Below are 24,261 nucleotides of genomic sequence, written 5' to 3' on the forward strand. Positions count from 1 at the left end.
TCAAAGATAGATAAAACCTTGAGCCTTTACAACCACTTTAATGACAACAAGAATGTTAAAGTTTCATAATTGCAGTGGGTTAGGGTTATAAAGATGGAATAAAAATACACACTGAGAACCAAACGTCACCGTATAGTAAAATAAACTTAACAGTGCAAAACCAAAAAATAGTGTGTAGCAGTTTATCAAAATGAATGTTAAAGCCTGATTGATCTTTCAGTTTCAAATCAGCTAAATAAAATCCAGGTGCATCGATACAAAAGGTATGCAAAGGCTTGCAGTTTGTTTTCCTTGAATGCAGCACAACCTCAATATAGAATAGTGTTCTTTGTCAACATGTTGTAGAGACAGACCTTTGCTCTCTGTGTAAAAGCAGTGGTCTCTATACAGGGAACTGGAAAAGTCGCTCTAGAGTCAAACCTAGAACTCTGCAAATCAGCAAACCTCATACTCCCTGCTGACTGAGGAGCTATAGGTCTGGCTTGGTGCATGATGTATCAAACCTCTGCAAAGAGATTGCTGCTTCCAACCAGTGAGCAAGGATCTCTGCAGCATACTGACAGGGGATGGATTTTTATATGTTGTGGTTGCTTTCTAAACAAAAAGAACTGTTAAACTTTGCACAAAGTTGGGCATTAAGTACAGAGGACAAACGTTTTCATGCAGTATTACATTTATTCATGAGTCCTCTATAGATGGAGGCCACAGAATGGCCACTTTACCTCCCAATAGGTCTTTACAATCAGCACCAACAAGCAAAGATGCACAGCTCACACAGACACACCCATACTGTCCTGTCCTTGGTTAAAGCAGTGGTAAACCACAGGAAAAAAAAAATTTCCCTGCAAGGTAATGTCATATGTAAAACTTATTTTAAAACAAAGCTCTCCAGCAAAGCGCTGTCACCACTGCAGAGCCATCTGACAGGCTGGACCCTCATGACGTCACTCCTGTGCATGCACATGGGAGTCCAAGGCCACGCACACAGTGCTGGAGAAACGGCACGGGTATGCCGCTCCTTCAGAGTGCATGTGCTGGCTTAACAAAAGAGAGAATATCTCTTAAATGGTGCACGTTTAGGAGGTGTTCATGTTACCTACAGGTAAGCTTTATTACGAGCTAACCTATAGGTAAAATTATAAAAACTAGTTTACTACCACTTTAAAAGAACATGCAGGAAAATTATCCCACTGGTAAGGTGACTAAGGGTTCACGTACATTGCAGCTGATAAACTCACGTTCAGGAGATTTTCTGTGTTTTTTTCAGCAGCCCCTGAACTCTCCCTAATGTTTTCCTATGTGTCCATGTACACTACTTTCCTATGTGTCCATGTACATGCACTCGTTTACAGTCATTTACAGGCAGTTGAGTTTACGGTCATTTTTTTGAATGCACCAAGCTTGCGTTCAGGAGTACATTTTATCAGCATTTCAAACGCCAAATGCTTATAAACATGTGTAAATGCTGCTAACCGTGTTTATAAGCGTTTGCGTTTAGAAGCGTTTTTTGACTGGTCCATATCAAGGGCACAATTCACAAAGCAGTATCCTACCGCATCTGAGTATGCGGTAGGATACCGCATACCATTAAAAAAAAACAAAAACATTTGAATCTACTAAAAAAGGCTACTGAAATACCGCATGATTTTATCAAGTCATGTGGAATTTTAGTAGTGAAAAGCATGCATCATGTTTCAGCTGTCAGTGGGGTTTCCACTGACAGCTGAATGTAAAAGAAAGAATTGCCGGCAATAAAAAAAAATGTTAAAAAACGGTGTGGGGTCCCCCCTCCCATCCATACCAAGCCCTTCGGATATGCCAAAATCCATACCAGACCCTTATCCGAGCATGCAGCCCGGCAGGTCAGGAAAAGGGGGCAGGGGCTTATCGGAATCTGGAAGCCCTTTTTAGCAAGGAGGCCCCCAGATCCCGGCCCCCCCCCCACGTGAATAAGTATGGGGTACATGGTACCGCTACCCAATCACAAAAAAAAGCTGTAGTGTGAAAAAAGACAGGAGTCATTCTTTGACAAGTTCTTTAATAAAAGAATGTCCCCCCGAAGTAGATCCAACGTCAATCATGATGTCCGCCACCACCGCCGATCCGAAGAAAAAAAAAAGCAAAAAACGCTCCGCTACTGACACTCCATATCACCCCCCCCATGTTGAGGGCATGTGGCCTGGTATGGTTCGATCTCCCCCCCCCCCCCCCTTTCCTGACCTGCCAGGCTGCATGCTCAGATAAGGGTCTGGTGTGGATTTTGGGGGGAACCCCATGTAATTTTTTTTTTAATTCTGACGTGGGGTTCCCATCAAAATTCATACTAGACCCGAAGGGTTTGGTGTGGATTGGAGGGGGGGGGGGACCCCAAGCCATATTTTAATTGTTTTTTAATTGCTGGTAATTCTTTCTTTTACATTCAGCTGTCAGTGGGAATCCTGCTGACAACTGAAACATTAATGCATGCTTTTCACTATTAAAATACTGCATGACTTGATAATTTAGTGAATTTACTATTTTTCAGTGCATTCTTGGCATTTGGGAGGGTCTACTGAGGTTATCTTTTAAAAACGCTTCTAAAAGCAAACGCGCATAAACGTAGCTAAACATGTTATGCAAACATGGCTAAACTGACGTTTTTTTAACCTACGTTTTCCAGCAGTCAGTTTCCATCGTTCAGAAGAGTTTTCCACATGCTCCGTGTACATGAACCCTAAAGCTGGCTATACATGGATTGAAGCAGTTCAACAGGGTCTTTCTGAATTTTGATCCATCTATGAGCACTGTGGTTGTACACGTAGATGAACTTCTGTACAACCACCCTGTCATATTTTCCCTGCTCCACCAGCACTACAGGCTACAGCCGGCAGCTCTGATCAGTGTATTCAAATGGTGGGGAAGTCTCCCCTCTGTCAGAATACAGTAGCTCAGCGGGGAGGATTCCCCCATCCACCTCGAATGTGTGGATGGGGGAATTGTGTCAGTTTTGATGGTTTAACCCACTGATTGAACTATAAAAACGGAGTAATGTATGGGCCGCCAAAATCTATCAAACAACCACACAACAATAAGGCATCATAGACTCAACAAACTGAAAGATTCTCTTGGAAAAATTGTTAGCCAATCCTTTGCAGGCTCACTCCATGCTACTAGACCAGTCTCCGCAGCCTTTTCTTCCTTATGATTTGTGGTCACAAATCCTCTATTGAGTGATCCTAGTCCACTGCTGGAGTGTGGGGAGTCAAGGTTTTGCACTGGCAGCTGGGGGAGTGGAGAATCAGGCAAGTTAGACTACTTTTTGTGGCCTCCTAGATCAATACTCTTGCAGTGCAGGGACACCAAGGGAGGATTTTTAAAAAAGCCTTCACTGGAAACAAAGTGGAAATGTCAGAATGGAATAGGAACATGAACACCAGGCAGCACTTGGAATAAGAGTTTACAGTTCCTGACAAGTGTCAAAGGGTACAGCTCACAGGTGTCACTTTCTTCTAGGGGAAACAACCCACAGATAGTTTACAATACTAAGAGGGCTGTTTAAAAAAGATCTGGTTAATTCAGTTTTTTTCCAGATTTTTTAGAACCTTAATTTAACCAGTTGTTAAAAGTGTGTTTGAGAATTGTGTTCCATTCATTGCTGCAGCACTTTTTGATTCTACTGTTTTCACATATATTCATGTATCTTGTTGAACTCATCACATTCATCGTTAAAGTCCCAACTTTGCAGGATTAGTATGCATTTTTATGGTGTTGTACATAACAACTTTTAATGAAAGCTTGTAACTCTTTCTTTGCATATATTTTGGGTTTTGTCCTAGTAGGTTACTCAATTTGTTGCTAAGCATTACACTCAGATCACAGTTTCCAAGTTTGCAGGCCTGTGGATTTCTACTTTACAAATAAATGGAAAAACAGGGATTGTGTGTAGTGGTTTGTTAATATGTTCTACTTTTATTTTATGTTCAGAACTAAGAATGAAGGGCTTTTGTACTCAACATAAAAGTCCATTGTGAGCACCTAGGGTTATATTGCTGCCTACAGGAGAAATGAAAACTAGGAACATATTAACATGAAGGTAAACCCCCTAGAAGCTTTAACCCCAACCCACCTAACACCTGTAACAAGCAGTCCAAAAGGAAACAATAGTATATGATGGCGAGGAAGTTGTGTGGTGAGAAAAGGATTTTATGGGGAGTACAAAAATCCTGTTTTGAACAATTGTAGATAATAGGCAGACAAAGGCTGTCCAAATACAGTTGAAATTGAGGGGTAGGCACACCTAAACAACACAGGTAAACCAGCCCAATAAGAAAGAAAAACTAAAACAAAAAGCAAATCAAGGACATTAAATGGACACTTGCAGAACCTTACAGCTAAAATTAGCATCTTGGTCTCAAACCAACTTTTGTTGAAAAGCAAATGGGGCTCCTTACACAACAACGCTGATAATTCTATGACAATCACATCTAGCCGACGTGATGGCCACAAGAAAGGCTACCTTAGGGAAATACAAATTCAAGTAAATGGCCTGAATATTTTCAAATGGGGGTCTATACAATACTGACAATACTAGATTTTAATCTCACAGTTGGAGTGGGGATGATCAGGGAAAGCAAGGTGTGCAACCCCTTAAATTACAGTACAGAGAATTATTAGCATGAGGGAGTTAAAAAAGAAAGGACAAGTGTTGCACTACCACCAAATGAAGGAAATAAAGAACACTGCCCACCAAAAAGACACATTGGGAGACCCCTTAAGACTCACACAAGGCCTACAAATGCAATTATAAATCTTGTCGGAAGTAGATTGAACTTTAAGCTTGGTCTTAATAACTGAATCTGCAATGCCCCTGCCCCTCAGAGTGGATTTATCTGCAGGTTTTAAACTATTGCTCTGCTAAGGACATTTAGATTTCCCTGTGCCGGAGGGAGTGCAAGACGACTTGTGAGTCTTGGAACTAGAGTCTTAAAGTGTTACTAAACCCAGGACCCTGCATTCACTATATCTGGTACATACCACATGGAAATGCAATTATTTTAGTAAATATAAATTGCTAAATACCTTTTCTCATCAGCAGTTCAAGCAGTCTTGTGACTTCCAGCAGCAGCAGTATCCAGCAGAGCACTGGTTAACCCCTTCATGCCGGCGCCTCCCGGCCCTTTAAGAGTTTCAAAAGCTGGGAGGCGAGGTGGGGTTTAGGGTCATGTGACTGCCGTGACGGCACATGATCGGGAAAGGTCCCGATCGAAAGAGGAGACCTTTCCGTGAGTACCGTTCATGTGTGCTGGGAGCGCGCAGGGCGCGCGCTCTCGGCACATATGTCCTTTTTTAGTAGAACGCAAATGTGCGGCCGCTCGGCGTCTAGGCCCAGATGCCTGGAGGCCACACCTTTGCGTTCGGCCGGCGTGAAGAGGTTAAGGCTTGTAAGAGTTGTTTTCATTTTGCTCTAGGAAGATGCAGAACCTCTGACCCCTGTCTGGACAGCGCTGATTGGCCCTGTGCTGATCACATGCAGTCTCCCAAGAGAAAAAAAACCCTCTCTAGCAATACACACTAAACCGAGCATTTGCAGAGTGACTCCACAAGATATGTCTTATCAGGAGATAAGAGGAAGAAGGGTGGATCAGAGAAGACAGCATCAAACAGCATTTTTACACAATGCAGAGAATTAACCCCTTAGGTTCCACGGTGAGTATGACAAGCATGTTTTACTGCTTATACAGACTGAGTTTACTGTTGTGGGTTTAGTAACACTTTAAGCTGGTAATGGATGGATTGCAATGTGTCTGGTTCAGCAGGGACTGGCTGAATTTCAATCCATCTTTGGCTATTTCCACCCGACAAAAGTGAATGTAACGTTTGAAATCTATCAAGCCAGACTGTTGGAAAAGTTTCATTCAATTACTGGCTGCAGCCAATCGGTGAGTGTATTCTGCCAGAGTATTCCTCCATCCACCTCATCTATGGCAAATCTTACATGAAGGAACAATAGGAATGTTTGACACAGAATAGGAAGGCATCAAACTGCATTAATTTGTGCATAACCTGGGTGAATACATTTACCCTGTCACTCTTTTAAAACATTGTCCTTTCATAAGGATATGGTAACAAAGCCTTCTTACAGTGCTCCTTTGCTGACCAGCACCAAAGCCAGGCCGCTCTGCTAATCTGGACAGTAGAAATGAATTTCTGAGACAAAACATGTCTAGCATACAACACATTAAGTTCAACACGCCAGTCTACTGATCAATGCAATTAATAAACTGAGGGTCAACTCCAGCAACCATCTAAACCTTACTTAGATTTACTAGAAAGGTTTGCAAAATTCTGGGAAATAAGTGCGTGGTGAGCAAGATATGAAGGGCAGATGCCACCAAGAAGTAGACGATTTGAGGAATTACTTTCAAGTTGCTCTATGCCTCACAAAGGGATAAAGCACCTGGAACCATTTAGGGGCAAGGAATTATTTGTCTGGGTGTTTCCAGACTTTGCAAATACATTTATTGAATAGGGAATGATGAACACATTAACATTAACCTTGATCATTTTTAAGTGAAACGTGCAGCCTTGATCAGAAAAACCTTTCTATTTCAGTGAAACAACCAGTGATTCAAATTAAGCTGGTGGGGTCTCTACTTCCTAGAGGCGATGGAGAGTTTCAAAGTCTGACTGACAGAGTCAGACATTAGGCATCTCTGTGTCAGAGATCACTGGATAATGAGCTGTTTTAGTTCCTTGCGGTCAGAAGGAGCAACAAGTTGCACTAATGAAGCCAAAAAAAAAAAACCCTGCATAACTGGAGAAAAATCCTTCCTTGTAAGATAGGAAGATGAAGGGGCTCTGAGGAAGGGAAGAGGGTGAAGGGGTCAGAAATATTCACCATCACAGGTGGTTTTGATCTAGATTTATAAGTAATACATAAGGCAGTTTTTTCCTGTACGAAGTTCAACCTGTAACTTGTTAAAAGCTGTGAACCACCATTTGCTGCTGCTGAAGAGATTGCTCGTCAGAAGGTAGGTGTGGACTGACTGTAACTGGACTGCGGAGCACAGGAGAAAAGCAGATGTCTGTGGAAGCTCAAAAGGCAAAGTGCCGGAAGGAAGCAATCACTGTGCACACACAGATAATGCATCACCAAGTCACACCCTCAGAATGAATGAATGGAAGTTTAAAATTGAGTTTTTGGCAAAAACAGTGTCTGGTCACCAAGTAAAATACCTGTAATGCAGCTCAAGCACATTGATAGCAGTAAATAAAAGAGGGTTGTTCCCTAGTCCCAGAGGTGAAATACACCGATCAGTCATACCTTATGAGTAGACCACCCTTTTGCCACTAAAACAGCCCGAATCCATCTAGGCATGGTCACCACTAGACCTCTGAAGATAGGGTGGTATCTGGCACCAAGCCATCAGTAGCAGATCCTTTAAGTCCTGTAAGCTGCGAGGTGGGGGCCTAAATAAATTAGACTTGTTTTTCCAGAATATACCACAGATGCATGATTGGATTTAGATCTGCACTATTTCAAGTATTTTAGGTCAAGTCAACACCTTAAACATTGCTGTGTTCCTTAAAGTGATTCTAAAGGTTAATTTTTTGGGGGTGAAAACAAACATGCTATAATTACATGCTGTGTGCTGTGGTATTGTAGAGAGCAGCTTGGATCCTCCTCTTCTCGGGTCCCCCACAGACTCTCCTGGCCCCTCACTCCTATAGGGTGCCCCCACTGCTCCGTGGGTCCATTCACACACAGAGCTGTGGTTTGGCCCTGCCCCTCTCTTTCCTCGTTGGCTGACTAGCTGTGATTGACAGCAGCTGGAGCCAATGGCTTCCACTTCCTGTCTCATCCATGAAGAGGCCGAGGCTGTCATTCACATCGTTGGTTGCGAAGAGGCACAGGTAAGTATTTAAGGGGCTGGGGACACTGCTGTACGCAGAAGGTTTTTTACCTTCATGCATAGAATACTGGAAGGTAAAAAAAACCTTGAGCCTTTACAACCACTTTAAACCATTCTTCAAGCACTTTTGCAGTGTGCCAGGGCACATTGTCCTTCTAAAAGGGGCCACTGGCATCAAGGAATACGGTTTCCATGAAAGAGTGTACTTGGTGAGCAACAATGTTTGGGTAGATGGTATGTGTCAAGTAAAATCTACATGAATGGCAGGACCCAAGGTTTCCCAGTAAAACATTGCCCAAAGCATCACACTGCCTCCGTCACTATCCTTCTTCTCATACCGCATCCTAGTGCCATCTCTTTCCCAGGTAAGCAGCGCACATGCACCAAGCCATGAACATGATGTAAAAAAAAAAGCCACTCATCAGAAGAGGCCACCTACTTCGATTGCTCCTTGGTCCAGTTCTAATGCTCATTTGCCCATAACTGACCTGACCTGCAAAGCAGAGTTGTGTGCTAATTGGAGTATAGGCAGGATATCACTGCCAAGTTCAGGACCTTTGCAGAGAGGTCACCAGTACACTTAGACAGCAATTACAGGTTTTCTTTGATCATTAAATGGAGAGTCTAACATGATTTCAATTTTAAGCCTGAATCTACCAATGGCTGTTAATAATAGAAAATCTTATAATTCAATTGAAAAAGATAGCAGAAAGGAAAGATACATACGTTCTCTTAAGTGAACTAAGTGGAAAGGCAGCAACTGGGAGAAGTTATGGCCTTCAGTTTTCTATGTTCCTAGTGTTCATTTCTCCTTTAGGCGCAGCATAACCCTATGCTGCATATTATCTATTAAGCTATCTCTCTTAAAAAAAATGTTCAGAAAAATAAAGGTTTAATAAAAGGCAGAGCTTTAAAGTAAAGAACCTCCTGATTTTCAGATCTCAACAGCTCAAGTCGAAAGCTGGAGGGTGATTCAACCCAATGGCACCTACCCACAACTAAAATAGTGGTTTATTGTGAGGTTGTTTTTTTAATCCCATGTGTAATATACTGCACATAATAATAAAATATTAATAAAACATTACTCCCTATCAGTAACATGCTGTTATTTAACAGTTATACTGCTACAGGGCCGGGACAAAGGGTGGGCAGGAAGGGCAGCTGCCCTGGGCACTGTGGTATCATGTGTGGTTGGGGGGGCACCACAAGGAAATTGTATTGTTCCTTATATGGATCGTATATGATACCACTTATAGGCATTCATTTGCACATTGTACTGTGTATGTATAGTTGTTCACACAATTAATTTTAATGACTTTTTTTTTCTTTCAGACATAGCACAACTTTTAATTGCTATTTAAAATTCATTAAGGGAGGATATCCTCTTAAAGTGTCTGCAGCTTTGTACATTGTGAAAGTGGAGAATTTGCGCAGTTGAACGTATTCTGTTTTGTTCATACACCTTGGGGGGCGCAATTTGGAATGTTCGTCCAAGATAACCTTGTCCCGGCACTGTACCACTATAAGGTGTTTCTGATAAAGCACCACTACCATAAAACAAAAATGTTTTTAAAAGGGCAGCCTGTTAAATCACATTAAAAATACACACAAACATCTACTACTTTGCAGCCTACCTCCACTGACTTGCAGAGCTGCACCTGGCATTGTAATCTTCAGAATCCAACAATTCTGGGGGTTTCAGATTCTTGCATCTCCTGCTGCATGCCGCTGGCTGCATTATCACTACGGTGTCCCTGCAGCTCTGAAGGAGCACACAAGGGACATAAGCGACCCAGAAGGACAGTGATGGAGGAGGGAGCGCAATGTTCTGTAGGGAGATGCAGGCATCTGAAACACAAAGTGCTGGATGCATTTAAGTGGTTGGTGAACAAATATTAGCTGAAGGTGAATATTGGGTAATTATTATTAATTAACCTTACTGAAAATTTTGAACAGTGTCATTTTTAAGAATTCAATGTAAAAAAATACATAGAATTGTTACTATTAGTTAGTATTGTTACTATTAGTGAAAGTTTGGTAATTTTGTGTTTGACAATTTAGGACATGAGTTTAGGAGCTTTTGGCTTTTTTTTGCCAAAGCCCCTGAACTCAACTCAGTATAAGCCTATATGTCCATGCACACATAGGCTTTTATCAGAGTTTAGCAGCAGCAGCGTTAAGAGGCAATAAAACATCCCTCTCCAGGAGAGGAATGTTTTGTTTTGGCCACAAAATTCCAAGCGCCGCAAAAACATGTGTAAAAAACATGTAAAAGCGCCTAAGCGCTAGGCACATTTAGTGCTTGGCCATTTATTTATTTCACAAGCAAGTACTCTGGAAAAGTGCGTTAACGTCTAGGCAGTTCCAGTGTACATGTAGCCTCATACATTATTATATAAGTTAGGATGATTTAAAAAAAATATTTTCACTGGGATTTTGCTTTTCCCTGATATAATTATGTAATGCTATGCTCGCTGGTCCCCAGGCTCTCCCATTCCTCCAGGAAACCCAGGACTGCCCCAGTAAACCGCCACAACATTGAGAGCAGGAGGAGCTCAGGTAACATTTTGTATGCAATAAATGAACCTGGATATGCCCAACATTTTATCACTTTGGTGTCAGTTTATTCATTCCCTAGGTACTTTTGCCCATGATCTGTGTTTGATTAGCTGCAGTGGAGGGCAAGGGAGACATTGGAGGGTCTTGTAGACCCCTGATTTCTCCATAAGAAGAACCTGTTACCTGCCCATGCTATCACATTAGGGTCTTGTTAATTCAGTAAATGAAAAAAAAAACATTTAATAAGTTACATTATAATAAAGTAAATAAAAATCATGTAAAAACATTTAAAATTACCTCTGTTGCCTGTGCACACTTGCAAATGCAAACGCAAGTATAGGGTGGCCATGTACATGTAAACAGCAATAGTGTGACAGCAATATTTCTAGAGCCATAATTGATGCTTGACTCTAAATTGATGACCTGTAAAGGCTTTTAAAGCATTGCATTTGGACAATTAAGGGCACCATAGTTTTTTCCTATTTCACAGTCACAGTCGTAGCCACCATCAGGAAACAAGAATAAGGATGTGGAGCTGGCACATGAGTGAATGCACATAAACATGAAGTGGTTAAAAGAGGCTGGAGGAGTTCAGCAGCACTGAGCTTCAAAAAAAAGAGAAAAAAATGGTGAAATAATAGGATTTTTGTATACACATAAAATCAGTTTCTTGGAATTCATGAAGGACACAGGGTTCAGCTATTCTTAAGACAGTTTGGGTTATACTGCCACCTTTAGGAGGTTTGGACAATGGCAAACAAAGCAAGAAGTACATAATTGCAAAAACTCAGCGGGGCAGGACCTGTGTCCCTTAAATGTCAAGAAACAGATTTTATGGTAGGTACCACATTCCTTGGATGAATGGACTAGTTTTGGAAGTTGATCACTTAACTGAAATCCTGGAGCATCTGAATTGTCTTGTGGACATTTGCAGATAGCTGCAAGGCAGATGAGTTTTTCAGGAGAAGGTCATCTAGTAAAAATCAGTCTAAGACGGGTCAGATTGTCAGATACATAGCTAGATCAGAACCAGTACTCTTAAGTTTTTAAATATAGTGACCTACCGAAGAGGAGAGTAGATGCTGTGATCAGTGGTGTCGATGGGTCTAGTTGGAACAATAGGGGCTTATCCCAGTTGATTTTAATGCCTGTGAGCCAAAGATGTTGACAATTTCCAACAGACAGTAGCGAGTTCACTGCATCTCCCAGTTACAGCAAATGAATTTTAATGTAGATAAATGTAAAGTTATGCACTTAGGGCTAAAAATATGCACACATCATACATACTAGCAGGGGTACAACTGGGGGAATCAATGGTGGAAAAGGATCTGGGTATTATGGTAGCTCATAGGCTTAGTAATAGCAATGTAGTAATAGCTTAGTAATAGCATGCAGTTTCCAAAGGGAGCAAAATACATTCTTGTATTAGAAGAGCATGAACTGTAGAGAGAGAGAGACATCATTTTGCCCCTGTACAAATCATTAGTAAGTCTCCATCTAAAATATGCAATTCAGTTTTGGGCACCAGTTTATAAAAAGGATATTGGGTAAGTGGAGAAACTGGAGAAGCGCAACCAAGCTGATAAGGCAACGTCCATCATACTAAAGGTGACTGGGGAGCAGGAGAGGCAGCCTGGTCGCAGTTGGCCCATATGGCAAGATGCCAAAGATTGGTAACAGTATATATATATATATATATATATATATATATATATATATATACACACACAGTGTACAGTATATATGAGACTACACTACCAAGGTGGACTTATGAGCCAGCTGCAAGAGGGATAGGTGATTATAGGTGAGACCAGACAACCTAAGGCACTCATAGTAAGGAATGGCAAAGGTCACCGAAGGTGAGTCAGAACAGCAAAGGTGACCAAATGCCGAGCACATGGGGTTAATGGCCTGGAGTGACCAGGTCAACTAAGGCTGGCATTCAAACAGAATGCAAGTTAAATAGTACCATTAAGGATAACCAACACACCAACTATAGAACTGAATAGGCAAACAGAAATTGTGACTAGGTCACCAAAGGCTGTCACACAAAACAGTAAAGAAGGGAAATGCATGGACCAAATGTCAAGTGGGAGGAGAAGAGCGTTGTTCATAGCTGGAACACTCACAGATGACATGAAAAAAAGGGGCACTTATGGGCCCACTGCAAGACAAGAGTGACAATAGCCATTATGATTAAGCCAGCAGAGGTCACCAACAGTGTGTAAGTGATATATTATTAGGAAAGGATACTCAAGCACCAATCATGAAGCAAGTGGAGTTAAAGACTTTTGGCGACAAATGTACAATAAGCCACTGTTCAAACAGTATACTAGGCCATCAGAGGTCACTGACAGTGTGCAAGCGATGTATTATCAGTAAGGGATACTCAAGGACCAATTATGAAGCAGGCGGATTTAAAGGCCATTGGCGACAAAATGCACAAATGCACAATAGGTCACTGTGCAAACAGTATACTAGTGAGAGGAAACAACCAGGGTCACTCATAGACCAGCTGCAGAGCAGCATGGGTCAACAGTCATGCATGACTAGGTTACCAAAAGCCACTGTACAAATGATATACAAGTGAGATGGAACCACAACGAATACTCAAAGACCACTGCAGAGCAGTAGGATTAATGGCCATGCATGATCAGGTCACCACAGGCTACTGTGCAAACAGTACAAAGAAGACATTACCAATAACTACCACGGAGAAGTAGGTGATCACTACAGGTGGCTGTACAAACAATATAATATATAGTGAGACATTACCCAGAAGGGTACCACTTCAAAGTAGGGAAGTCAATGTCCGTGTGTGACCAGGTCACTATAAGCTGTTGAACAAACAATAAACAGTGAGACATTACCAGCAAAGTTTACTCATAAGCCAGTGCAGAGCTACAGGTGTTAATGCTCTCTGTGATTAGGTCACAGTAGGCTGTTGCACAGCACTACATAATAAGACATTACCAACCAGGGAGTACTCACAGATCACTGCAAAGCAGGAGGGATTAATGACTGTCTGTGACTAGGCCACCACAGGTCACTGTACAACAAGAGAGACTATACCCCCTCCTTGAGCTGTTAGCTCAAGTGCAGTACCACAATGTTGAGTTAGCCACAGGGTTCTCCCCAGGTCCAGGACCATGGTATGCCTTTGGTGGAGCCCAGTGCCTGGAAACTCTTTCAGGGATATACCTGTCGAAAAGGGAAAAGCTGTGATGGGGCTTGTCCCTAACATCTTGCATCTGGAAATAGATAATCTGCTGTGGTGAAATCAGGCTACAGTTCTTCCCCTGGCTCAGCATGCAGTTTTCCAATCCACTGTGGTCTTATGGGGAGCTGGCTGAGACACTTTAAATGTGTGTTGCAGCCATAGACAGGAGCACCGGTTCATACACAAATTTTTATCTAATCTGAGCCATTTTCACCAGTCATGGGTCAACAGTTATTCACCGTTTCATTCAGAGAAAACAATGAGAGAATGGTTACCAGATTTTGTGACTCTGCTGTTCAGTACATCTGGTAAGTGCTCTGTGGTAAACTATGTTATTACCTAAAGAATGTAAAACACCATAATGTAGAGCAAAGAACATATACAAGGATTTTATCACCGCATCTGAAGGCTTGCATAGCCTGTAAGATATCAGAGACTGCGTTACACCGGAGACTGAACCACTTCTCTGAAACAATAGTGTGTTCTGAAGCTAACTGACACAGTATACACAGAACTGAGAGCACCATTTTAAGCCATAGCTACAAGCGGTGGCGGACTGACAACTCATGGGGCCCCCAGGCAATAGGGTATCATGGGGCCCCTGTGTCCTTGCCCAAACTCAAAAAAGCCTATGAAAAAGGTACCAGGGGCATCTCATTGGGCCCCCTATTGACCCTGGGCCATCGGGCAGTGCTCGAGTTTCCAAATGGTCAGTCCGCCCCTGGCTACAAGACAACAAGGAAGGCAACAGAGACCAGGTTACACCCAAGGCTGTACCACTGCTCTGAAACTGGAGAGTGCTCTGCAGCTGACAGTACAAAAAGGCATAGAAAGCATCACAGGCAGAGCCCAGTTCCTGAAGGACACTTAATTTACCTTTGCTCCTTCCATGGGCCTATTCACAAATCACAGAATGACTGCTCAGAGACTGTGTTACACCAGAGATTGTACCACTGCTTTGAAACTGGAGAGTTCTCCAAAGGACCATTAATTTATCTTTGCCCCATCCATAGGTCAGCTCACATAGTGAGTCTTCAGAGACTAGGTTACAACTGGTTCTGGACCTGGAGAGCTCCCTTCAGTTAAGTAAGGCAGTGCACTAAAGGCCTGGAAAGCACCACTGGTAGAGCCCAGTGCATGAAGGTAACATTCCAGGCAGCCCCCACAGTCTTAGGCCCAGTGGGCCTCCAAAGCAGTGTTAAAGTACAGCCAATTCAGATAGCTGAATAGAGACTAGGTCAAGAAACATTTTATATCTTTTGATTGTAGATAAAAATACATCTACAAAGTTTGAGAATGTTCAGAGGAGGGAAAAATATTAAAATATATAAACGGTTTTCCATAGCAGACTTCCTCAGACATTACTGAGAATCTGAGGCATGACGGTTGTAGGCATGGCTTAAAGTGTCACTAAAGACAAAATGTTTTTTTGTTTTTTTTTTGTATAGTTTTGGATAGAGTGGAGAGGGATTAGAACAGCTGTCAGTTATTATTGCTGTCTATGCTCCTCTTAGGGAGATTCACCCTGTCTATTTGTCCTGTTTACCGTTATCATCAAAAGTGAAAGTAAAAGAAAATCCCAAATTTTGGGTTCACATCAGAACAGGATCATAGGGGAAATATTCCAATGAGTAGTTCTGGTGACCCTTCTGACACAACAGGATTCCCTCACTTTGGAAGGATATCCTCTCACTTCCATTTTGGCTATGAGATAGGACATTAAGGGAAATCTCCCCTATGGGACACATATGGCAGAAAAAACCCCTCCCTTACTATATTCAAAATGATAAAAAAAAAGTTTTGCCTTTAGTGACTAACAGCTTTTTCCTTGCTAGTGTCCAAGACCTAGAGGCAGCAATATAACCCACTTGTCTTAAAGTGTTACTAAACCCAGGACCCTGTATTCACTGTATCTGGTCTCCCACAGTACACAGAACATGGAAATGCAATTATTTTAGTAAATATAAACTGCTAAATACCTTTTCTCATCAGCAGTTACAGCAGTCTTGTAACTTCTATCAGTGTCCAGCCGAGCACTGGTTAAAGCTTGTAGGAGGAGTCCTGACCTCTGTCTGGACAGTGCTGATTGGCCCTGTGCTGATCACATGCACTCTCCCAAGAAAAAAAAACCTGTCTAGCAATACACTCCAAACTGAGCATGTGCAGAGTGTCTGCACACAATATGTCTTATCAGGAGATAAGAGGGGGACACTGGAAGAAGGAAGGATCAAAGAAGTCAGGATCAAACAGCATTTTTACACAATGCAGAGGATTAACCCCTTCGGTTCCACAGTGAGTATGTCAAGCATGTTTTACTGCATATAGACTGATTTTACTGTTGTGGGTTTAGTAACACTTTAATAGTAACGAAATCATGTGTTCCGTAAACTGGAGCTGTAGGCAAATTTTGGGGACTACCAATGGGGACTACCAGAGATTTACTTCACTTTGCAGGGATCTACTTTTACTTCCTGTGGCAAAGGTACAGGAAGTGAAAGGAAATCTCTCCAGTGAAACACAGATGGCAAAAACTGACAGGATTTATAAACATACCTTACTCTATCCAAAATGAAGAAAATGTTTTGCGTTCAGTTCTACTTTATAAACAAGACGTATTGGCATTAAGTTCTATTCAATGAACAAGAAGTATTGTATAAAAAATAATCCCATGGCAGTTGGTAATGATACACAGCACCTTAGCAAACTACTTTATAAACAAGAAATATTGGCGCTCAGTTCTATTCAATGAACAAGAAGTATTGTATAAAAAAATAATCCCATGGTAGTTGTTAATGATACACAGCACATTAGTAAACTACTTTATAAACAAGAAGTATTGGCGTTCAGTTCTATTCAATGAACAAGAAGTACTGTATAAAAAAAATACTTTCATGGCAGTTGGTAATGATACATAGCACCTTAGCAAACTAAGTGTTACTAAAACTGGTGTATAGAGAATCTGGTGCAGCTGTGCATGGCAGCCAATCAGCTTCCAGCTTCAGCTTGTTCAATTAAGCTTTGATAATAAAACCTGTAGGCTGATTGGCTACTATGCACAGCTGCACCAGGTTCTGTACATCACAGGTTTAGTAAATCACCCCTAAATGTCATTCTGTAAGCGTTTAGATCTACTTTAGGAATCAAATGACAAAAAGTCTGCAGACTTTTGTAGTCCTTTGTGCACACTCAGAAGCTGGGAGAAAGTGAGAAAGGTGGTCTTTAACCTCTGAGTCTCAATATGAAAAGTCAGACTCGTGTAAATTCAATAGACAGATCTGTGTGGCAAATATATGTTTTTCAGAAAAAGGCTCGCACAGTTATAATTATGAGGGATTAAATATTTTCCCACGCAATCATGACTGCTCTGTAAAGTGAATCTGTGAGAACAGAAATATGGTCATTGTTAAATTGCTTTTAAAGTTAAAGTTTCCAGGGCTGTCATACAGATCCTGACTTTGCTACCTAATACTATTCCAATCATGCTGTAATAGTGATCAGACTTCTCAGATCAGGCCATCAACTTAGCAGTCTAGGTAACATACCCAGGATCTGGATGACAGTCATGGTGCCTGCATCATTATCATTGTCCTAACAGGTTCACTTAAAAAAAACAATCATGATTAGGTTTGGGGACACTCAGTTTTAAATATTATTTAAATATTATAATATTATTTAAATATTATATTGAAATTTTATTCTTATTTCTGTCTATTTACTGCATTGGTAATAACAAGATAAGCAGCTTGCACATTTCTGTTCTTATAGCTTACCTTTCAGCTAAGAAAGTGCCAGTTAAAATCTTTACTTGTGAATCTTAGGAAGATCATAGTTAAAAATTCTATGTTGTAAATACTGGGTGAATGTTTATGACATGTTTGTTATATTACCTAGGTCTTTTTTTATCAAATGATGGGAGGCTATGACAAATGTGTTCCTACAATAATGACATTAAGTACTCTTGAATCACAAATTTCCACATTACTGTAAATACTGTACTGTGATAATCCCTCTTACCTTATTTTAGGAATTCTCTTGTTCTTCCTGGTGAAAACTGTCAGTTGAAGGTGGAAAAGTAAAGGATACCCTGCCATATATCTAGAACATTTAGGAGAAAATATACTAACTACTCTCAACAATTTGTTTTCCCATTATTTACTTTTTACTCAGCTGATTTGTCAAGAAAAACACCAGCATTGCTTTAACTATGAATGCCGTGAGTATATGGGATCTAGTAGTTGATATTTTGTACAGATTTGCAGTGTGCTGACTTTGGTTGTGTAATGCAAAAAAAAAACTAATCAACCTTGTCCAAAATAAATGCACTCTCTGGGGCTGATGTACCAGAGTACGCTTTGAATATCAAATTATTTGCAGGAGGATTTAAAGAAATTAGGAATTGCAGTTGTCTATGTTGGATGAGTGGATATAGTTTCACTGAGCATGTGAAAATGTACTTCTTTAGTAAATAAATCCTAAACTATAGTATTGGAATTTATATTGTAGTGTATACATGATAAAATTATTTTATTTACCATAATGTAGAAAATTGTCAATTCTCACTGTTCTAGGCATTAGATGAAGATAATTAAACAAATGGACATTAAGAGTAAGCATAATCACCTCTGTTGAGAGAAGCCGAACTGTTTATTTCTCCAGTAATAAAGGAAGACTCGGACTGTTTTCTAACGGTGTCATTCCACATCCTACGGATTCGACTCTGTAAAAAGAACGCAATGGTATGCTTGGCAAAGTTGTACTTAACAAGCTAATCTTACTTCATTTGTATAAATATATTTTTGTACACAGTTTCTTGCAACCATTACTAGTTGTGTGACAGGACTGTCAATTCCTACAGACATGTCTATTTTAGACAAAAGACAAAAATACTTACCTGCTTCTATGTTATGATGACCTGGTGAATGAGAAATCCCAGTAAGGGTACTCTTATCAAGCCAGTGAGGGCAAGATCTATGGATACAGGTATATATTGCTCTACCCTATTTAGTGATCCTGTTGCTGGATATAACCCTTAAGAGGTGCTTTTTTAAGCAAACCTATACTGACACTGTAATAAAGTGGCAAACAGACATTTTATGTACTTCCATGTGCCTGTACACATCTTATGCATTCACAAAACTCACAGAGCACTATTATGCAATTACTGACATCAGCTAGGAAGTAAGCACTTTCATACTCCTTCACATCTTTGTTGGTTAGCAAATCAGCTCATGATATTTACTTGCCCTAAATGATAGGTGAAGGGAAAGAAGCACAGTGAAGACATCATTCTCCTTGCTTAAGCCAATATTTGCATAATAGAAGATTCCAGGTTTCAAGATTTACAGAGCGCACTGAAGAAAAATGAAGATACATGCAGGTACCTAAAAGTTATGTACTACATTCATGTTTAAAGCGGAGTTCCAGTTGATTTTAAAAAAAAACTAAAAGTCAGCAGCTACATAAACTGTAGCTGCTGATTTTTAAAATGCAGACACTTACCTGTCCCACAATCCAGCAGTGTCCTCACCACAGCTGGTTTTCTCTGGCTGTCTTCTCTCCCCAGTGCTGGCATCTTCAGTGTGGGCACCCAGCTGTGACAGCTTGCGGCTGCGCGAGTAGCGTGTCCTGTGTCCCAGAAGACTACGAGGAGGAAGGGGGGAGGACAACGTCCGCGTCTGATCGCCTTAGGTGATAGCAGCTGAAGTGGGAGCAAGTACCTGTCCAATTCGGGTACCCGCTCCCCAAAGGTGCCAATCCTTAATGGAGAGCGGGGGACAAAGGCTTAAAGGGGAACTTCCCCTTTTGGGTGAAGCTCCGCTTTAAGGATTAAGGTCTTTAATAATATGGATACTTTAGATTTTGGGAAAAGTAGAGGGACTTTAGGATTCCTAGTTTTCAGTGGTGACCTTTGCTGAGAACTAAATTAAAGCGGAGCTCCACCCAAAAGGGGAAGTTCCGCTTTAAGCCCTTGTCTCCCGATCCCCGTTAATGATTGGCACCCTTGGGGAGTGGGTACCCGAATTTGACAGGTACCCGCTCCCACTTCCGCTGCGATTGCCTAAGGCGATCGGAAGCAGAAGTTGTCCTCCCTCCCTGTAGTCTTCTGGGACACAGGACAGGTCACAGAAGACTACGAGACCATTCACAAAGCGCAGCGCTACTCACGCATGCGCAGTGGGCACCCGGCTATGAATCCGCAAGCTGTCACAGCCGGGTGCCCACACTGAAGATGCCGGGGAGACAAGACCATGAAACTGAAGGCAGCGCTCTTCAAATTAATATATCTCTGAATGAGTGAACTCAACACGATAAATAAATAATTATAGAAAAATATTACACCAAGTGATGTCAAAAACAGAACAAATCAATGTGACAAATAACTCTGTGAGTAAACAAATAAATTATTGTCCAAAAAAAGTCCATGTAAATAATAGTGTTCATAAAAATAATATTCGTGAAACAATAAATTTTCTTTGATCCTTGTATTATACTCTTAAATAATGTGACCTGAAAAATACAGTGAGAATCCACCATCAAATGAATTGACTCCACTCACCAGAGCTCCATGCTGGTAAAATTATAAACCAGTTACAACTGCTTAAGCTGTGGGAGCAATGATCTGCAGAAGCATACCCCAGCTGATTGAAACTCCTTCAAATAACAATTGGCTCCTCATACGTTGTCATACAGCTGGAGACCGGTCGCCATGGAAACTGCAGCCGCCGGGAAGAAATCAGTTCTTCGTGCAAAGTACAAAACAAAAAAGCCAAGTAAAAGTATTACAGAAGACTCTGGTTTAGACTGTGGTCATTGGAATGGCTTTGACATAAAGAGAAGGATGAAGATCACCAGGACATGGATGATGATCATTTAAGTGATCCACTGTCAGGTATTGAAGAGGAAACTCCAACGCCAAAGAAGAGACGATTTGGACTAGGTATTGGTCTGCAGTTTCCCAGCAAGAAGTGTGAGATCAAGAATAAGAACTCCTATTCTAAAATAAAGGCTGACAGAAAGAAAATGCCTACTAAAAAGAAAAACCCAACAAATGGGGAAAACATAGATTCTGAAGGGGGAAACGACAAGCCTAATCTGGAAAACTCAAATGCACTTCTTAAACAGGCCATGAATATAAAAGAAAACAAGGCTGTGCTGGCCCAGCTACTTGCAGGACTTCATTCTGTTCCTGACTTGTTTCCAATTAAATCTACCCCTCCAAAACAGAAAAAGACAAGCCGTAGAAGCTTTTCTGAAGGCCCAGTTGAAAGACGCACTAATCCCACAAGAAGTGCGCGACCACCAGAGAACTTTGCACTGGAAACTTTTACCGCATCTGTCATGCAGTTCACAGAGCATCTCCAGAAATATGGGAAGAAGGTTTCTCAAAGGCGCCCTTTAAGTTAAGAGGAAAAAGAAGAGATTCGTAAGAGAAGGAGATCGTCAAAATACAATTACCGTTCAGTAGAGGATTTCACAGGAGGAGCTGGCAAATGTCGCAGATACTGTTAAAGACAAGGTTTATGACAAAATACTGGGAAGTACTTGTCATCAGTGTTGCCAAAAAACAGTGGATACAAAAACCTTCTGCCACAATGCTGGCTGTGGCGGGGTCAGAGGCCAGTTCTGTCGGCCCTGTTTATGAAATCGCTATGGTGAAGATGTGAAAGAGGCACTTCTAGACCCTTATTGAATATGTCCCCCATGTCGCAAGAGAAATGGTTGCTGATTCACCTGGCCAAATTTTCTGGTTATGACAATGTCAAAGAATATCTGGAAAGCTTACAAAAGCGAATGGTATAGGACGAGTGTAGAGGAATTTCATGGGGCTTTACATATAAAAATGGATTTTGTGCATCTAATAAACACATCTGCCTTATGTGTGATATTCCCACATCATTCTATTCCATAAGCCTTTATTCTTCTGTGAATCTGTATGTATGAAAGCTTCCGTTTCTGACTTGTTTTGTAAATTTGCATGCATCTTTCTCCAAGAACAAATTCTGAGCTAGTGAGTCACTGCCCTGAAACCAGTGTGGAGCCAGTGAAGTCTCAACTCCCATCCTGCTTGTTTGCTATGCTAGGTAGTTACGTCAAGGTCTATATGACTGTTCTGGAGCCTACATTTTTAATACAAAGCCTGCAGTAGCATCACCGATATTTCTGTGCTTACAGACTCACTTGAAATATTAGTACTCACTCTTTTTAGCACCTTATTCCTGAGCAGAATAATCTTTAGTCAAGATGTTTGAGATGCACTTGAATTGTGATGAACCCTGACCCACCAGAAATGTCACATCAATCTATAGCGGATATGAAAATGTGTGAGATGTGCTAATAAAGCCTAAATCGAAGGTCAAAGACAGATTTTATTTCCTTAGCACTGTGACAGTTGTCTGATTCGCAGATCTCATTTCACTGTAAACAGGCCCAAAGTATATTTAAAATCAAAGCCATTTTTGTTTTGTATATAGGACTTTTTTATGGTTTGGGCCTTGGAGGTGATGTCACCATGTATGGGCGAGCTGCCGTTGATCGGAGCAAACCTTTGATTGTCTATGTTCTATGCACTATATACTAGTGTCGGCTTTGACACTGACAAATGTAAGTGGTCTTAACATGTTTTGTATTTAATAAAAGCCTGGATGGGTTTACACTATGTGGATTCCTTTCTTCTTCCTTTATGTCCCATTCTGACCATATGAGGAGCCACTTGTTATTTGAAGGAGTTTCAATCAGCTGGGGTATGCTTCTGCAGATCGTTGCTCCCAGAGCTTAAGCGGTTGTAGTTGGTTTATAATTTTACCAGCATGGAGCTCTGGTGAGTGGATTCGGTTCATTTGGTGAATTCTCACTGTATTTTTCAGGTCACATTATTTATGAGTATAATACAAGGATCAAAGGAGACTTATTGTTTCACGAATATTATTTTTATGAACATTATTATTTACATGGACTTTTTTTGGACACAAATTTATTTGTTTACTCACAGAGTTATTTGTCGCATTGATTTGTTCTGTTTTAGACATCACTTGGTGTAATATTTTTCTATCATTATTTATTTATCTTGTCATTCAGAGATATATTAATTTGAAGAGCGCTGCCTTCAGTTTCATGTTCTATTGATGCACCGTGCTTTGCAGGGGTAAGATAGCAGCTCTTAGTAATATATCTTTTTTTCTTTTTTTACATAGTTCTGTGATATTGTTCCCAAGGAGGCTGTTCTTTTCTATATATCACGGGGAGAGAAGACAGCTGGTGAAACCAGCTGTGGTGAGGACATAGCTGGATCGTGGGACAGGTAAGTGTCTATTTAAAAGTCAGCAGCTACAGTTTATGTAGCTGCTGACTTAATTTGTTTAAAAACCAACTGTAACTCCGCTTTAACCCTACATGTAGTTTTAATTTTTAGATTCCTTTACAACTTTTGTGATGTAATTTTGAAGTTATATATATACATTTTACATGCAGTACCAGGAGTTACCAGCAAATACACTTGATGAAAACAACATCAAAAAGCAACCTTCCTCTACTCTATAGAACATGAAAAACTAAATTTCGGTTTTAGATATATTTTAACCCACAAACCCTGACCCAAATCCCTATCACAGAGCAAAACCCAGCAACAGAGTAATAATTCACTGCCTGAAGCAGCGGCTTCTACTGGTGCCAACTTGAAATGACTCAGCACTGGGATGCTGGAGCTGAAAGCTACTTATCTAAAAGATGCCTGGTATCAAGTTCACAGTATTAGCTACTTTATTACCACCGATGATACTACAAGTCTGCTTGAGATATTTGTGTAAGAAGAATAAGAATAAAATCACAAAACAAACTAAACAAATCAGTGCTTGATTAAGGTGGAAGAAAAACCTAAGTCCAACTATTCTTAAAAATGTCCCCACTCCAATCCAGTGTAGTGATCCTACAACTCTGGCACAGAGAGCACTCTACAACAGCTGGGAGCCTTGATATCACCATAGGCTCCCATGGCTCAGTTGTTGTAGGTATTCCCTCTTCTCCTCCAAAGCAGCTACTCACTGATATAGGGGAGCTGGAGCTGAGGGATCACGTGACTGGGCCAGAGCAGATTAAACAAGGGTTTCGCAGTCAGGGGTCAGGCTCAAAGACCAGTAGCTATAGTAGTAGAGAGGCACACGCCGACCAGCAGGATAGGTCTAGGTATACAAGCATGTCACCCTGGTGGATGATGCAGGCTCACCCGAGGTGTGGGGTCTAAGCACTAACTGGTATTCACCAGAACGCCTGATGGTGGAGATGGGCTTTGCTGCATGTTAGTAGTAGGTCGCGGTCCTCAGAATTGCCCCATCAGGAGGTGAGCAAGCTATGGTTCAATAGCAGATATAGCAGGTAGGGATCAAGCAGAAGTATAGTCTAGGAACAAGCCAAAAGTTGGTAACAAATGGTAGCAAAGATACGGATGGCAGCAGGAGTGACAAGGGCAAGATATTGGCTGGAGTGAGCACAATAATCTGACAAACAGGAAGTGCAAAGGCATGGCTTAAATAGGAAGTTAATGGGAGAAGCAAATGGTTCAAGATTTAAGAAAAACAAGACACAAAGGTTCTCTTG

General features: G+C 41.1%; 1 protein-coding gene and 1 pseudogene across 16 annotated transcripts in view; one reads left to right on the forward strand and one right to left on the reverse strand.

The window, feature by feature from the left end:
* Nucleotides 1-24,261, reverse strand: part of ADGRL3 (adhesion G protein-coupled receptor L3) — a 1,097,183-nt gene that overhangs the window by 173,408 nt on the left and 899,514 nt on the right. For all 16 annotated transcript variants that reach the window (XM_089687883.1, XM_089687880.1, XM_089687882.1 and 13 more), the window contains one exon: nucleotides 18,292-18,388. In XM_089687883.1, coding sequence (XP_089544009.1) covers nucleotides 18,292-18,388 — 97 coding nt within the window. The remainder of the gene's footprint in view (nucleotides 1-18,291; nucleotides 18,389-24,261) is intronic.
* On the forward strand, nucleotides 20,378-21,612 carry LOC149454042 (cell division cycle-associated 7-like protein pseudogene; annotated as a pseudogene).

Source organism: Staurois parvus, unplaced genomic scaffold, assembly GCF_062004578.1.
Source record: "Staurois parvus isolate SC_StPar_1 unplaced genomic scaffold, SC_StPar_1.0 ptg000439l, whole genome shotgun sequence".
Lineage (NCBI taxonomy): Eukaryota > Metazoa > Chordata > Amphibia > Anura > Ranidae > Staurois > Staurois parvus.